Source organism: Micromesistius poutassou, assembly GCF_964030765.1.
Source record: "Micromesistius poutassou genome assembly, chromosome: 13".
Taxonomy (NCBI): Eukaryota; Metazoa; Chordata; class Actinopteri; order Gadiformes; family Gadidae; genus Micromesistius; species Micromesistius poutassou.
Genome location: NC_140283.1, coordinates 7,755,831 through 7,773,609, shown reverse-complemented (window position 1 = coordinate 7,773,609; position 17,779 = coordinate 7,755,831). Strand labels below are relative to the sequence as shown.

Genomic DNA, 17,779 nt, shown 5'->3' with positions numbered 1-17,779 from the left:
GAGTCTTCGATGGGGAGGGTTTGTTGAATTAAAGCTTTGAGCTCGGTATGTAGAGTAAATCGGAGCCAGATGACAGATGGAATCAACCAATCGACATTTAGATGTGTAGATTACTTATTCATGAGGATAGAGGCGGGGCCAAATGTGACATTAAAGATCCAATGTGGCACAAGTGAAGTTGCAAATGGATTTTTATTGTTGTCCAAAACTGCAGCAGATGTGTTTATTATAATGTACACGGTTGCTACCACTCAATAAAAAGGAACTAATGGTTTCAAAAGTAACTTGTTATGTTGATAGACAAGCAAATCAGATCAAATCAACAGTGATGCATTGGCAGGAAATCAGATTGTTATATAAAGTACAACTATAAGGATGCATAACGTGGTGGACTAAATAGTGCCACATTCCGTCTTGGGAGCCTACTGATTGGGCTCCAAGTCCAAGCTGGTTAAAGACCAACAATAAGGAGCATATTGGCTCTGGCTGGGATTGAGGCTCCATGGTCATCAATTGAACATGTCGCCGACAGTATTTGATCAAGACCAACCAGAAGAGCAGTGGAAGTGTTCTGGGTAGAAATGGGGCTTCTTGGACCCATGGTTGCGAGGACAGTGCTTCTACGACGGGCTCCAAAGAATGACACAAGCGAGGGTGGCGTTTGTTGATAAGATCTTTTATTTATTGCAGTCGAGGTTGACTCAGTGTTTACAAAACCCTTGAGCAGATTGCAGACGTCCGCCGGGTATTGAGGCGAGGGGGGGGGGGGGGGGGGGAGTGCGAGGAGCGGGTGGGGTTGGGGTGGGGGGGCTGGGAGAGGGGCGCGTTTCGCCTCAGCTTTATTTACATCAGTGATCCAATAAAATGTCCCATACATTCAGGAGGTCACCGCCACTCCCGACTCCCATCCACCCACACCTTGTGGGGCCAATCTCCACCCACTACTGACCCGCAAAGTAGGCCACCTTCCATGCGAGAAAGGCTATGTCCCCAATGAGCTTGCACTGATTGTGCCTCTGGCCATGCTAAAGGGTACAATACATTCACAACATAATCAAGGCAACATGTCATGGCCGGCGTTTGGCCGTGTGTGTGTGTGTGTGTGTGTGAACATGTGTGTGTGTGAACATGTGTATGTGTGTGTCCAGAGGAGGTGGGGGGGGGGGCTCCAACACTGGAGCTGGATTTGAGTATCGGGAGAAGGGGTTGCCGGGGGCGCGTGGTGGCGGCAGAGGGGGGCAGGGCTAGCTCATCCAATCAAACAGTGTAACGGTACGCTCTCGGATCACTTTCCCGCCCTGCCGGGGAGGGAGGCATCAGGCTGGGCTAGCTGCAGCTGCTGCCTCTGTGAGGCACTGGGCGGAGGCTGCGACGGGGCGCCCCAGGGACAGGGCTCTGACAGCGGGCGAGGCAAGGGTGCGGTCGGGGGCGGGCGGGCAGTGGCTCGGCTCGCCCTCTTGGGGGTGTTGAGGAGGTCCAGGCTGCGGCGGCTAGACGAGATGACGTCAGCCACGAACTTGGTGCACTCTGCGCAGACGTCGCGCAGCGTGCAGCCGTGGGCGTACAGGTGGGGGAACTCCTCCTCCACAGAGCGGCGCGTCAGGCTGCGTAGGGACCTGGGGCCGGGGGAGGTCGGGTCAGATACGCTCTAGGCACTTTCTGCAGTCTTGGTGGCACATTGCAGTTGTGGGATTGTGTGTGGATGGCCCTACCTGGCCCGAGTCAGACTGATTGGACTCTGGGGCTGGGGGCGGATGCAAACCTGTTGCACATTGAGCAATCAATGTGGCACAGGTTAAACCAGCCATCACCACACACACTCTCTCCTACATGGCAACATGGAGCGCAAGGCCATGGATCATTATCAGCAAAACGTACAATAAACTGGCCACCCCATGTCCTTTGTCTGGAGGAGCCCAATAAAAGCCACCAGGTGGCGTGTGGCATTGGACATTACTGCAGCAAGTTTAGCAGAAAAAGTCAATAGTTTGATGAATTGATTTTGCGGCAAGAATAAAGATCAATATTTATACCCAGTAATACCCAGGCATGCGCATGGCTATTACATATGTATAAAAAAAGGAAACCTTGGTTTCACCCCTCCAAAAAACAGATTAAGAGAATCATAATGGTAATCTTAATATATTAAAGTTGGATCATCAAATACCCCTGTAACCTGGACTGGTCGTAACGTGCAATAAAGTAACAATAAATAATCAGACATCAACTACTGTACTTGAAAAGCACAATGAAATTGCTAGCTCATTGACACACTAAATCAAAACAAACAGAAGTAGTGAGATGAAGTTTAAACCATAGGGATTAACATAAAGATTTACTGATTTAAAAACATTCATGAACATTTCTGATCGCATAGTGCCAAGTGTTTCTGTCTGTCTCTCCCTCACCACCACCTCTCCTGTGAATGCCACACAGAATGAGGGAGGATATTAACGATGGTGGGATAATTATTGCATAATGGCTACTTAGAGGCCTCGGAAGAGAGGCTGTTCTTTCATAACTGAGATCTGAGAGAGAGACAGTGGGGTGATGGAGAAAACATTGGCTTGAAAAAAACAACAGCCATTGGCTTGATTATGTGATCTCCCATTGGATGAAGTAGGCAGAGGCTGTTCTATTTTGAGTTCAAGCAGGTTGTAAAACAAGGGAAGCGAGAGAGTAGGAAGGAAATTGATTTAACCTGCAGCCTTACCCTGCATGTGTACACACAAATGTTTTGATAATGCACACACTGGATAGGGTTAAATTGACATGCGTTGGGGGAAGGGGGGGGGGGGGCGGCTGGCTAAATGGAGCCCATCTAAGCCCCGCCCCCTGCTAGTCTGTATCAATCACTAATCACAGTCACCACCTCTGTCTGGATTCACACACGTCTGGGGAGACCTGTTGAAGGACAACATCATCATCCACTTACTTGTATACTTGGCTTTTGTGGCCATGGCTCTTGGGGCTGCTGTGGAAGCCCAAGGTATACACAGGGATGTGTGCCATCTTCTTTGATGGGATCTTCATCTGTTGCAGAGAGAAGAGACCAGAGGGTCAGGGACATGTCATGAGACATACAACTGCACAGAGGTTAAGGGAATAGAGAGCAATGAATGAAAAGCACTGGAGAAAGGGCAACATGTATAACTAGTTTGACGCATGGAGCAGTTCATTGGCATGACTAACAAAATCAACATAAATTAACCAACAGGTTTATGAGCAGGCAAAAACATCAGGCGTCACAAATTAATCCATTCTCAGAGGTATGTCCATTCCAATCACAACACTAACACGCACAAAACAACACACAATGTTTAAAAAGTTATAAATAGGTAATACGGTAAGGAAAAAAACGGGTCTGTTCATTGCAACACACACACACACACACACACACGCACACGCACACACACACACAACAACAAAATCACAGCAAACACAATTGGGAACCACACAAGTCAAGTCCCAAAATCTCAAACCTACATAGCACAGAACCACACATCCACACGGCCTGGGGGTAGGGCAACAAATCAAAAGCAATTAGCCACCATTAAACCACAAGCTTAACATATGAACAATAAATGCACAATGGGCCCAGGTTAATATTGGTTTTGACTGAGTCATATTGGATGTGTCAGGAAGCCAGGCCACAAGGCCTACGGGTAACAGGGTGCCGATGCGGATCAAGTGATTCCAGTTACCTTTGCACTGCAGGAGGCACAGACCGATCTACAGGGAAAGACAGCATTAATATGATACATGAATTGGTCCATATATATATATATTTTTATATTATAGAACCCTTTATATAGGAGTATAAAGTGACACACATTGACAACATTGAATTAAATTATGAACATGTAGAATGCATGGGCAAAACCTTTTACAGAGTAAGCAATTGGACGGCCACGAGAAGAGAGGAAACTTCACTTTACAGCAGCAGCAAACCTGGGACACACACACACACACACACACACACACACACACACACACACACACACACACACACACACACACACACACACACACACACACACACACACACACACACACACACACACACACACACACTTAAAGTGGTCCATCAAGATCCATATTGAAGGGTATAAGCATTACCCGAACGCTGCTGTCCCAGTACCTTGCCCTTCTTCAGGTTGTTGTAGAGCTCTTTGGTCTGATAGAACTTCTCCATTTCTGCCTTCACTAGAACCCGGCGCACATTGATCACCTCCTCCACTGTCAAGGCAAGACTCTCCACTGGGTGGCTGAACTCCTCCTAGATGGGGAATGACATGGACCCCCAGGGGGAGAGAGTAAATCCCAGGTTATGTGGTTATTATCATACAAAGCCCCACACGTTTATACTCTGAATCCCAATAGTTGCTGATTGTGTTGCTGCAAATGTATATGTAATGTAATATAATTATTTACCATCCACTGTCTCTTCTTGTCAATTGTGGGTGGGGCTTCTGAGGTTTCTGTGACCTCATCCACCGAGCTGAGGGACAGGCGGGCGGGGGAGGAGGGGGCCCAGGAAGCTTGGTAGGAGGCTGGAGGGACAGAAAGATGGTCAATGGACTGCATTTATATAGTAGTGGCCACTCAAAGTGCTGTACAATATTGCAAGGGCATGCAGGGCCACAGCCAGCTCGTCAGGGGCAGATAGGGTTAGGCGTCTTGTTCAGGGACACCTCGACCCTCAGCTAGGAGGAGCCGGGGATCGAACTAGCAACCTTCCGGTTACCAGTTCACCTGCTCTACCTCCTGAGCCACATGCCGCCCAGATGTAGAAAGATGGATGGATAGAGGGACAGAGAGGAGAGATGGAGCTGCATGGACGGAGGTCCTATGCGTGTGAATGGTGTGAGTGAGGGTGTGCAGGAGGAGAACAAGGTACCAGGGGAGTAAGAGGAGCTAGAAAACATGGAATAAAAACAATTTTAAAAAGGGGATGCAAGGGACAAATACATAACATAATAAAAAGGAAACAACATCTACAAAATCTGTATGAGATGAAGGACCAACAGACGGAGACCGGTGCAGGTCCATGCATAAGACATGAGATGTCTTATGCCCCCCCCCCCCCCCGCTACTGGAGAGCACAGCTATAATGTCCCCATCTGTTATCCAATTGATTGCGGTGATGTGCCTCAGACATCTGTACCTTAGAGCATCACAGCTAGAGGTCTATGCACGCTAATGGGCCCTTGTTTCAAAAGAGCTGCTTGGTTGGAGGTCATGATAAATTAAGCAGGCAACTCGACTGGAGGTGTGTGTGTGTGGGTGGTGGAAAGTCTGCCTGAGCTTCTAAATTATGCAACCGTAAAAAAGTGCACGCACAGGAGCCGAGATTGAGATGGCCTCTTCGGTCACGCAAGCTGAAAGTGTGAATTCAACAGTTTCAACACTTAAACCAAATGATATAAAGATCTTCTGCAGCTGGTGAATGCTCTCCATTGCCACTATTGGTCAATACACAACATGACCTGACCACGAGCAGAATACCTCATTATAACAGCAAACTTGGTTAGGTAGAGGTCCCAATCTGTCTGGGATTAATAGAGTAGACCACCATCTTATCTTATCTCATTTACTACAATAGGCCTACACATGTTGTAAAAGGCCACATACATGAAAAAAACCATGGCTATTCAATAAATTGCGAATATAGACTGAATTATGCGAACGCATTAGCATCCATCGGTGTAATGGAGTGGCTCACTGTTCATCTATCAGCACATCTTTTCAAGTTGATTACAAGCCATGGAAACACTGCAGATTGAGTTACGCAGCACATGTTATCCCCCTCGCAACATGATGTGTTGTAGGAAGTTCCCCTGTAATGGACTGACATACTGTATTTTTCATGTCATCAAACCACACAGACTCCTCACTCACCACTCACCAAGCTAGATAACGGTTATCAAATTTCCGTTAATGCTGGATTTGAGGTTCGCCTCAGGATCAGAGAGGATATACAGAGGAGGACGTCTGCATGGTGCTCTTATTGTACAAGGAGTGATGGAATACTATACTGTGCACATTATAGTTGAATTAACCTTTACAATTAAAAGGTCAACCTTCATAAAGGTTGAGGGTTGACAAACATGCCCACCTCATGCGTCACGCCTGGACCACAGAAATGGAACAAGTTGCATGGGAGTAAACAAAAAAAAAAAGATTTCAAGTGGTTTATGTCAAATGTCATGGGTACAACTGTATGTGCAGTAAATCAAACTGAAACAGACTATTGGGCAGGTACTCATACATAATGAAAACAGAGTTGCTCGAACACTGTCATCAAAGTTACTGCTGCTTCTTTTTGCTCCCTCATTGAGTCACACACACTATACACCAGTTATCTGGTGTTGACTGGCATTACTGTCTTGTGTCAAATTACACATTAGCTGATGTGGAAAATTATATTATAATTAAGCAATTATTGAAATCGAAACTATGTAATTGTGGCTCTGTTGACTGACGACATACACATTTTTCATCAAGACGTGACGCATGAGGTGGGCGTGACCTAGCAACAAATATCTTGAAGGCAGTCGCCATCTAGTGACAGAAGTGGTAAATGCATTATAAAAATAAAAATGTTCAAATAAAAAAAATACGATTTTTATCCAGATGGTTTGTTGCGAAATATACACAAACATAAGACCATATAGAGAATCATTTTTACAACTGATATATGAAGCTACAATAATAACAATCCACCGTGTCCCATACTGACCTCGGTATACTGGCGGTGGGAAGGCCCCCGTCATGGTCTGGGACCGCGGCCTGTCGCCCCTCAGCCGGACCGCCACCTCGCCCCCCGGCCGCGGGGAGCCGGCGAGGGAGGGCAGCATGTCGCCCCGGAGCTCCGCCAGGTCGTGCTCCGAGAAGGAGCGGTCTCGCTTCAGAGGTAAGGGGAAGCTCTCGGCCCTCCGCATCTCCCCTCCGTCCGGGGAGTCCTCCTCCTCCAGACCAACAGAAGGGGAGAGGAGGGGTGAGGTGGCGTGAGGTGAGGCAGATGGAGCCATTAGGGCATAGAGGTGAGTAGAAAAGGAAAGGAGTGGGGTGTGAGGAGTGGAGGAAAGGAGAGAAAAGGAGAGGAAGGGGGGAGTAAAAGGAGCAGAGTGAAAAAAGGGAGACGAGAGTATGGGGAGAAGAGGAGGTTCAAAAGAAAGGAGGAGTGTAGGGTGAGGAGAGAATGGGAGGAGAGTCGGGGAAGGAGAGGAGAGCAAGGTGAGGTGAGGAGAGGAAAGGATAGCAGAAAGGAGAGGGGTGTTGGGTGAGGAGAGGGGAGTGGAGTGAGGAGAGTAGAACAAAGAGGATGTGAAAATGGTCAGGGGGGGCCAGAAGTGAGAGAAGAGGAAGTCAAAGGATTGAAGTATACAGGTGAGAATCAAAAGGAAGTGAGAAAGCAAGAGGGAAACAAGACCACGTCAACCGAGTACACGCTAGGGTATGGTTATCTCACCTCACCTATCACCTATCAGAAATGGAACACCTGAAGATTGCGTATACCACCTTTTGCCTACCATACACAACTTTGAACAATGGGGAGTTAGTTATTCAGTCAGTGAGTAACTTTCCCTCTGCTAAGCTTAGATACATTGCATGTAAAGTTGTTATGAGGCATTGTGACCCCCTAGTGTCCTAGTCATAACATAGACACAGTCTCCCTACTACTTTAATTGAATGTGTTTGATTAATCGGTTGAATGTGAATTACGTGAGTGGATATACGTGTGTGGATATACGTGAAGGTATTCTTAAAACACAGCAGCGCGTTTGAAAATGTAAAAGAACACTTTCTTTGTATACACTTGCTTGAAACATAAAAAAAAGGTGCATCAATAATGTGATGAGTAGATAAAAGCTTTTAGATATTGATCCGTATCCATATATTATATACTATATTTGGCAGTTGACTATCATTCAAAGTCTGATGTCTGATTGTTCATTACCTCCATTGCTCGAAGAGAATGGAGTTTGTAATACAAACAAGTCCAAAAAGTTTTAAGTTATCATAGATAACTTGAGAAAATGAATGAATGCTGCATCACGGATTGGAATCATTGGAATGATGCTACTGAATGTGGTCTGATCTATTGGTGCATTTCCACCACAGGGTGCGGGTCGCAGTCTGCAAAGGTGCGGCACAGGTCGCGTTTCCACTGCCAAAAGTGGGCGTGACCCGGACTGAGCCGTATTGAGCCGTTCTCATCTCGCAGTACTACTCCGTTGGGGTACTGAGAGCCTGAAAGGGTCCCGGTAAGTTTGAGCTACACACACCGTCCGTTGATTGGTCGAGAGAATCGTCCCTTCTGTGTGACAGGGGGATAATAACAAACAAACACAGTACCCGCGAGGTATTTCTGGACAACGGCGAAAGTTTTGTTTATGGAAGAAAATCTCGCTCAAAAGTTTGCCGTCCTTCTTGGACGTCCTACATTGTTGCTCTTTGTTCATTGTGCACGTTCTTCTTTTTCCTTGGATTTATTAGCAGGCTACACTGTGTCGGGCTGCTATGAGATCACAAAGCTTACATAGCTGCCATGGCTATCGCCGTCCGGCTTAAACCCTGCCCACCACAAGGGTACTGGCAGCGGTGGAAACGCGACACCGAGCTGGGCTATACCGCACCCTCACTACTGAGCTGAGGCGTGCTGGGTCCGAAGCGTACCCTGCGGTGGAAATGCGCCATATTACTCATTAGCACTCTCTAAGAGGACAGTGCCTCTCAGTGTCTACAACAAATCCCTCAGGTTTGGACTACATTATTGTCTCTGCATGGCCTCGCCTCACCTCCCAGACATTCATCTCCTCCATCTCTGCCAGTGTGGGGGCCTTGAGGCGAACACGTGGCCTGGGCGGGGCCAGAGGCCCGACGTCGGACACAGACAGGTCAATACAGGAAGTAGACTTCACGTTGCAAGGACAAGGCAGGGCAAGGCAGGGCATGGAGCCAAATGCTGAAGGAGGGAGGGGGTGAAACCACAATGATAGCCATGTGAACATTGATAACCAACTATTAGTTATTTTTGTGTTTGTTGTGTTTTCTCAAACAGCAATTGAGAGAAAGAAAGGGCCCTCCAGGAATAAGAGGGAAAAGAGCTGTGTGTGTGACCTTGTCTGTCCTTACTTTAGAAGGACAGACAGACATATTCATCCACCCACACAGGGAACAGCATTGCCCTTGGTCTGTAAATAACTAATCAATTGTATGAAATACAACACCACCTTCCCAGGCACACTAGCACTAAAACAAAAACATTACTAATGCACTTTAGCGGCAGGTCATTCATGGACAGTAAAACCTTTGTATAAACTGCACTGTCTATAGATCCTGATGAGATTAGGAATAGGAGTGGCTCATTTCAACACACACACACACACACACACACACACACACACACACACACACACACACACACACACACACACACACACACACACACACACACACACACACACACACACACACACACACACACACACACACCTTGCCATCCCTTTAGTTAGACCTCTACAAGGAAACATGTGCTCTCAGTCGTCACATTGAAGTGTTTTTGTCGCATTTGGTCTCCAATTAATGCTCCTCAATTTAAATGTTTGCATGAAACTGCAGAGCATAACTTATGCTTTGCGAGGGTTTTCCATAAAATTTTTAATAAATTTTCTAGGACTGTGTGACTCTCTGCGTGTGACTGTGTGTGTGACTGTGTGTGTGTCTGTGTGTGTGCGTGCGCTTACATCTGGAGGGCGGGGAGGCCACAGGCCTGAGCTTCCTCTCCTGCTTGATCCCCGCCAGGAGGCGCTGGTGGAGCGACTCGGGCTCCTGGGGGGGAGGGGGGAGGCTGCGCTCTGACACCTGAAGGGCCCCACCCAGAGGTGGTGCGACCACCAGCAAATACAAGACAAACAAAAGACAGCAGGAACAGAGGAGGGGGGAGCAGGCCGTAAAGACAGATATTTCGCTTGAGTAAATCAAACAGCACCTTGAGAAGCTAAAAGATGACTGCTAACATTATAAGCACGAAAGCAAAGGGAAACATGCACCTGGACTGTACAACTTAAATTAGTAAAGTATATATATATTAAATATGATTAAAGTATTCTCAAAATAAATAATAATAAAGTCATTACATGGCATATTAGCATCGACGCTCTTATGCTCATTTGACACAGAGTTAGATCAAGATAAAACCCTGTGAAGAAATGAATGGGCCGTACTCTGTGCACCTTGTATGTGGACTAACCGGTTTGAGGGGAGGTCTGGACCTGATAAAATCCAGGATCATTTCGTGTGCATTCCTCTTCACTCTGGTGGGGATATCGCCATCCACCTGGGAATGGGTTTAGGATGGGATGACTGAACGCAGTCTGGACAGATCATAAATGCTCTGTGCTTTGAGAAAGTGAACGCTAACTCTGTGGCAACGGCCTTAAAGCCCTTGCCAAAGGTGTATTTTACAAGCACATTATTGTTGGTTGTCAGGCAAAGCACACTAGATATTGCTGCATACAGTATTCATTTATTTTAAATTACCTTAATGTGCCGATTTCTTTATTGTTTTACCATTAACGTAATCAACGACACAAAGTCTTGTGTTGGGTGATGGTTGGTGAACTGTTTTTGACTGGAGCTGCAGTGAGTTCAAAAGGGCCCCAGATGAGGTGGGCCGGTTAGATTGCTATTCAGTGAGTTGCGTTGGCCTTCCTCACCATGACTTTGCGTAGCTGGATCTTCCGCGACCGTATGTCCTGCATGAGCATCTCGAAGGGGGTGAGGCTGAACTCGGTGGGGAGGGGGTTGAAGGGCTGCTCCCCCACCTTCTTCAGCTTCACGCCCTGCCTCAGGTCCTTCATCAGCTGCACCCACAGGCGGGCCTGCACACACACACACACACACACACACACACACACACACACACACACACACACACACACACACTATCAACATATGTATCAACATATCACTGCACACTGTATCAACATGAGTTTTGAAAGGTGTTTATGGGGATACCAGACACGACTGTCCACAAAGTAGATGGAAAGACTAAAATATGGAAAACAACCTAAAATAAAACTTCAACAATATATAACAGGAACAACTGAGCTTTTGTAAAAAGACAACTGAAAGTGTTTTCTCTTCAGCTCAAACATAGAACTGCCTGAACTCTTGCACCAAGACTCAATTTATAGCACATGGGCAGGATAGCAAAGGGTCTACTACATACCCCTAATGAGGTGATTGGCCGAACACAACAGAAAATAAATGTGCACACAGGCACACACACACACCCAGTCTGTGTGCTTCAAAGCACCAAGCTCAGCGGTGGACGAGTCTTCTGGAATTTCATCTTTTCGGATTTTCTTCAGCATCTGCAGAATGGAACACAAACCAAAATGTAATTTCCCGTTTCCCCTGAGCTCTGCGGCATCAACAACAGCTGCACTCAAAACCCTTCAATACAACAGAAAACTGTTATTCATTAGGCCCAGGGCTTTATAATAAAAGTGTTGCTATGCTAACCAGACTTTTATGGGACAGCAGACAGCCGAGTGACTGCAGCCCCTTAACCTTTCGGAAACACAGACAGCACGAGCAGCAGAGGCTACAGCTCACCTCCTTGGCATCTTGTATCTTGGTGAGGAACGTCTGCAGCTCCAGGGTCTCCACAAACAGGGCCCTGCAGACGGCCTGGTAGTGCTCGGCGGCCAGCGTGGGGTTGGCCAGCCGAGACGCGCACAGCGCCTTCACCTTCGCCAACGTGCACACCGGCCTCCTCTTCCTCAGCACCCCCTCATCAACGCGCTCCTCCTCATCATCATCTTCCTCCTCCTCCTCCTCTTGCTCCTCGTCCTCCTGCCCGCTGTACCCCTCATCTGCGGTGCCGTTGATGCAGCCGTCACGGTCTGCACCTCCTCCTCCTCCTCCGCCACCACCACCACCATCGAGGGAGTCAGCCTCCCCGTTGCCGCACGCCATGCGCTCCAAGAGGCTTTCCAGCTGCGGACTGAGCTCCTGCTCCTCGCTGTCATCCAGGCCCCAGTCCAGCGCCTGGTAGATGGCCATGCCCATTGACCGCACCAGCTGGGGGTGATGCCGTGAGGGGGAGAGAGGTGGGGGGGTTTGTTTAGGCAAGTTTTGGTTTTGATTTAGTTGTGGTTAATATCGCTTTGAAGTTTGAAGACGGGATGCGGTGTATTTGACAAGCACATCCGATAAGATGTAAACGCAGAGGAAGAAACTAGAGAGCTATAAAGATAGGAGTAAGATCCACCAAGATAATAATGAATTATATTGCCTGTCGCAAAATAATGAAGGAGTCACAGGTGGTTTCATAAGCTGCCTTGTAAATTCTGTTTACAATTTACAAACAAGCTTTTATGAAATCTTTAAATGTCAAAGGATTAGCTATTAGAAGCTTTATTTCATAAAACTTATTCCAGGTTATATTTCTCACAAATGCCAGACCTGCTACAAGAAGAGCACATATGTCTATGTCTAAGTATAACAACTACAAAATAGTCATCCAAATTAAGTATAATGTAAATCTTTATTTACATTACACTTTAAACCATTTCATATTTTCTGAGGGGCAGTGATAGTTTCAACACCCCGAATATAAGTGCTTGTGATGATGACCTTGGATTTCCCCTAAACTCACCTGTCGCTCGACGACCACTGGAGTGGAAGGTCTGTCCGTGTCATCTGCACAGAGAGCATAGGAGACAGTCAGTGAGAGATTTTCACCTGGAAACATTGATCACATAGAAGGCCTCAAAAGTGGAGGCTCATTCGCGAACAAATCAGTTCGAACGAACGACTCTTTAAAATGAACGAACCGACCTGATTCGCCGTTCTCGTTCGACTCGTTCGTCTCGTTCGTTCTCCGAGACTCGACTCCCAGCTCCACCCACTAGTCGCTGAGTCGCGCTGACTCGCCGTTCGTTCACTGACTGTGTTTTGCGGTGAAGACTCGAGGACTGAGACGTCACGAGAGCCAGCTGGGCAACAAAATGCAGATTCCGACCATGAAGTGCTCCTTAGTTAAAAGGAACTTAGTTAATGTTGTGTTGATTGTTGACCGTTTGCACCATTGCACGATCGTGATTAGTTTGAGAATGAGAACGAGGGAGGAGCTGAGTCTGACCAACTCGGCTGAGAACTGTGCATTTGCGATTTGTTTGAACGAGAACGAGGGAGGAGCCGAGTCTGACCGACTCAGTGACTGAGAATCATGATTCACCGCTACCGGAAATGCGAACGAACGAATGAACGACTCTTCTTGGCGAACTGACTGACACGAACTGATTCATTCAAAAGAATCATGAAATTCACCACTAGTCACCATGGGTCAGAACTGTAGAACTGTGTCAGAACTGTGGATAAGAAAGGTGGTGTTTCATGAGCCATCTGGCACTGTTTGATGACCACTTACGACCAGGATGCAGCCAGTGTTACCACCACCCTTAAACCCAGCACTACATGTGTGTGTGTGTGTGTGTGTGTGTGTGTGTGTGTGTGTGTGTGTGTGTGTGTGTGTGTGTGTGTGTGTGTGTGTGTGTGTGTGTGTGTGTGTGTGTTTTAAATACAGAAAGTTAAAACTCTCTCTGAGATCAGATGTCGGGACCGACACCCATGGGACCTGAAACTCCTCATTCAGCAGCTCTCGCTGCAGGGAAACAAGAGACGAACACGGCCGGACAGAGACTGGCTGGAAGAAACAACAACATAAAGGAGGTGGAGAGGTTATAGAGAAAGGGAATGAAATCTGAGCATAAAAATAAAAAAGAATAAAGATAATAAATAATAAAAATGGGAGACCAAAAGCGGGGCACAAAGATGTGTCTGTAGAAGCATCCGACCCGGTCTACAAAGTGATGAGAGCAGTGCTAACTGCAGAACACACACACAGTCCTTTGTTGTACATGAGGCAGGTCTCCTATACAACAAAGCCACCAACTGACACACACACACACACACACACACACACACACACACACACACACACACACACACACACACACACACACACACACACACACACACACACACACACACACACACACACACACACACACACACACACAAAAGACACCAAGCGCATCATTCCAAGAACTGTACGCAGGTCAGCAGAAATTGCCTCACTGGTCCTGTATCAAAACAACAGCAGTTTTAGTTGCCACGGTTACTGGACAGTGAAGAACACACAAAGGGAGATGGTGTGTGTCTGTGTAGCCAGCCATGAGGTCTTCTCAAGATGATCAGAGCTACAGTATCTGTTAAGAATAATAATGTACGCACACATCTCTTTTTAGGCACTTGAGTCTCATTCTGTGCCCACAAGAAAGCTAAAATGGTGCCCAAAACTGAATGAACAGAAGGGAAAAAAGGGTAAATATTCCTGTGTTGGAGCATAACCTTGACGTTGACCGAATTCTAGTTAGTTCCACCTTGACAGGTTTAGTCACACACTCACACACACACACACACACACACACATGCACACGCACACAATAACAATGACATAACGCTTTACCCCTTGTCCCACAAAAACGTATCAATGGCAGTTAAGTGTTATCAGCTAAAGATACCAAAGAACGATCATCTCCTTAACAAGTTGTACACTATAATGATATGGTTATTTGGTACAAATTAAAACAAACAACATAGCCAGAGTGAGCACATGTATCTTGTGATGTGATTCTGGCGCTGCAGAGTAAGCATGCAGGTTCTACTGTACATTTATGGCACTATTGGATAGCCATTTGCTTCACTCTGATTTGCTTAGTCATGCATCTATTCATGAGCATCAGAAACACTGTGCATCCTCAAGCAACTTCATGGATCTCTAACTATCCAGGAAATGCTATTTAGAGACATAAAACTTGAGTGTGAAGGCAGGCTCCAACTCTACGTTCTGTTTAAGACAATACCTATCACCTTAAAATTGTTGTATCCAGGTGCTCATTAATTTACAAGTAGACTTTCTCACTAGCCATGTAAAGCAACATTTAGAGCAATACTTACATTGTATGTGTATAATAATAACTAATTATGTCCTGCTTTCCTGCAAACCATCGTCAGTTTCGGCTACATAAAGTCATGTTGATGGATGCAGAAAGCCTCCCAGGTTTAAAACTTTGGGTCAAAAATCTCCATTACATTGTCAATAAAACGACCCAGTTGTTTACATTTTACCTTGCTGCATTTTTTTGTGCACAACATACAGACCTGCATGTGAAGTTCAATATAGCTTCAGCGGAATGCCTATTCAATATCAGTGGGTCAGCTAATAAATGAACTATGGAGAAGATATGCTCCCCCATGAATAAAAGAATGAATGAATGAATCGTAGTCCGATACATAACAGTAACAGGGAATCACAATGAAAACAGTGGCACGTGATTGGATATTAGAGGCCGTTTGTTTACATCCAACTCTACCATCAACTTGATGACACGATGATGACCGATATGTTTTAGACACTGGAACTAAGTGAGGAATGGACTTGGCTACACAGGATTCAATAACATTCAAAGTGCCGACAGAGGTAAATATAAGACCGCTCTCCATACCACTGCTGCAGGGCTGTTGCCGGAGCGCCACTGTCCCGTCTCTGCTGAGGAGAATAGAGGACGGGTCTTTCACTTGGTAAAGTGGACCCGTCGCCGGGCGCGGCGCCCTCGCTCCTCCGCAGCATTGGTAGCACACAGCCCAGGCCTGCTCCTCGTTGATCGGCTGCTCATAGGACTTCAGCACCTCTTCGAGAGATAGTTCCCGGAGGTCGGTGAGGTCTCGCGCCTCTCCGCTTCCCGTGGACACGGCCACCCGCGGATCGCCATCCGTGATGCCTCTGTTTGTGGATCTGGCCATGGCTGCGACACTGATTAACCCATTCCTCACGCGTAGGGCAACTTTGCAGCCATATAGGCTTAATTACACCAGCCCATGCAGATATCTACTAGTGCTCCTCCGTTATGGAGGCGGTGTCGCGGCGCTAGCACCACAGCTGCCCCCGGTTATGCTATCACAACGTCGAGAAGGTGAGCTCTGCTGCAGCGGTGCCAATCAGCGTCAGATGAGTTGGGAAGGAGGCGGGGGGGGGGGGGGTAGTTCAATCTCCTTCCACGGTGGCGCATTCCACCTTCTGGTAGACATACGCAATACAGGGCGGGCGGCGGGGAGGCAAACTTGTTGAAAAGCGATTCAGCCAGTTCGTCATGTTGATAATGATGATGATGATGAAGATATGGTATTTCAATGACCTACCGGTTTGGAATAAACTCAACAATATTTTACCCCTTGCTTTCTCTGCAGCACATCCACCGCGAGCCTTTGCGCCCTGCCCCCCCCCCCCCCCCCCCCCCACACACACACACACACACACACACACACACACACACACACACACACACACACACAACAGTACCACCCGGTAACGACAATATAGGCCAATAAGATAGCCATCTTTATATCGCCCTTTACTGCAGTTGTCATATGGCACCACGTGTTGTCAATTCAGTGAAAACTTAATTAGGCCTACACACAAATGTTGCTGTTGTTATTAGCCTATTTCATTTTTATTTTATTTTATGCAGACCTATACTATTTATAAATGATACCTAGGCTATATAATTTATAAATGTATAGAAATACTTAACCGTAACCAGTAGATGGCAATATCGCCTACTTTATTTCCCGGTAGGCGAGGTCTCGTCTTACTGGGCTCCAGCCCCTGAATCCATGATGATTATCAGGCTCCACACGTGTTGGGTCACTTATTAATTAATGGAGCCTACAAATAGGCTACATTATCTGTGGTCAGGGTTAGGGTTATCAGTGGTCATTTCAAGTTTGAAACAGGGGCAGATTAATATTAACACACCATGTGGTTCTAAAATAGAAGTATGCAAGAAAACATCAATTTTGTAGAAATTCACTTTTCCAGAGTTGTCTGCAATTAGGAGGTTAATAGCGCAACTGTATGGTGTTCCTATTCGTGCACCGCACATGCCACTGCAAAGAAAAAACAAATTTCTTTAAATGTATTTCTGTTTGGGATACCAAAAATAATTCAAATTGATCATGTCACGGTGGGTGCTGACGGGACAGCAGGAACAAAGAGTTATAGATCCAATTACAGACAACTCCGGAAATGTAACAAAAAGGGCTTTTAATGAAAGAAACTCGGAATCTCTGTTCCTTGAGCAGTCCGAAAAAAACACAACAATTTGGGATGACAAAAACAAAGAACCTACAAGGGGACAAGGAGGTGAACTGCTATAAATAGGGAGAGCGTGTTCGGGAATGAGTTGCAGGTGGGAAGATAGAAAGGGACACAATAGGGGAATGAGGGGATTGCAGGCTGGAGATGGGGAGAACAAACTCCCCTTGTCTGGTGGACAAGAGGAGAACAAACAAAATAAGGACAAAGACAGAACATGGTTCAAAATCCCGTATGTTTACAGAGACAATAACAGCATTAAGCATAACAAGGTTACAGCATATATCATGCCCAGTGTCAAGGTGCCCTTCAACGTTTTCATCAAACATTGAAGTCATTATTTTGCTCGTACTGTACCAAGCTCAGAAATAACTGGGAGCAAGCTTTGCCTTGGTTCTCACTGGCGGCTAGGGAGGTAGTGCAAGACAGCTTGGGTTTTTAATTATTTCATTTTTGGTCAAAAGATGCATATGATAGTTGGCAGATGGTGGAACCCCCACAAAATGTCCTTGACTATGTGAATCAATTTAGACAATAGCTGTT

The 17,779-nt window shown here is 46.4% G+C and overlaps 1 protein-coding gene across 1 annotated transcript; it reads right to left on the bottom strand.

The window, feature by feature from the left end:
* Window positions 1–1,285: 1,285 nt before the first annotated feature.
* On the bottom strand, window positions 1,286–15,885 carry spire2 (spire-type actin nucleation factor 2; the record flags this gene model as incomplete). Its single annotated transcript, XM_084477861.1, has 15 exons — window positions 1,286–1,616; window positions 2,936–3,033; window positions 3,705–3,732; window positions 3,884–3,951; window positions 4,142–4,279; window positions 4,435–4,553; window positions 6,743–6,971; window positions 8,805–8,971; window positions 9,753–9,870; window positions 10,259–10,345; window positions 10,725–10,889; window positions 11,304–11,384; window positions 11,629–12,096; window positions 12,674–12,717; window positions 15,588–15,885. 15 exons carry the CDS (start codon window positions 15,883–15,885, stop codon window positions 1,286–1,288), a joined length of 2,439 nt encoding a protein of 812 aa, XP_084333987.1.
* Window positions 15,886–17,779: the final 1,894 nt, after the last annotated feature.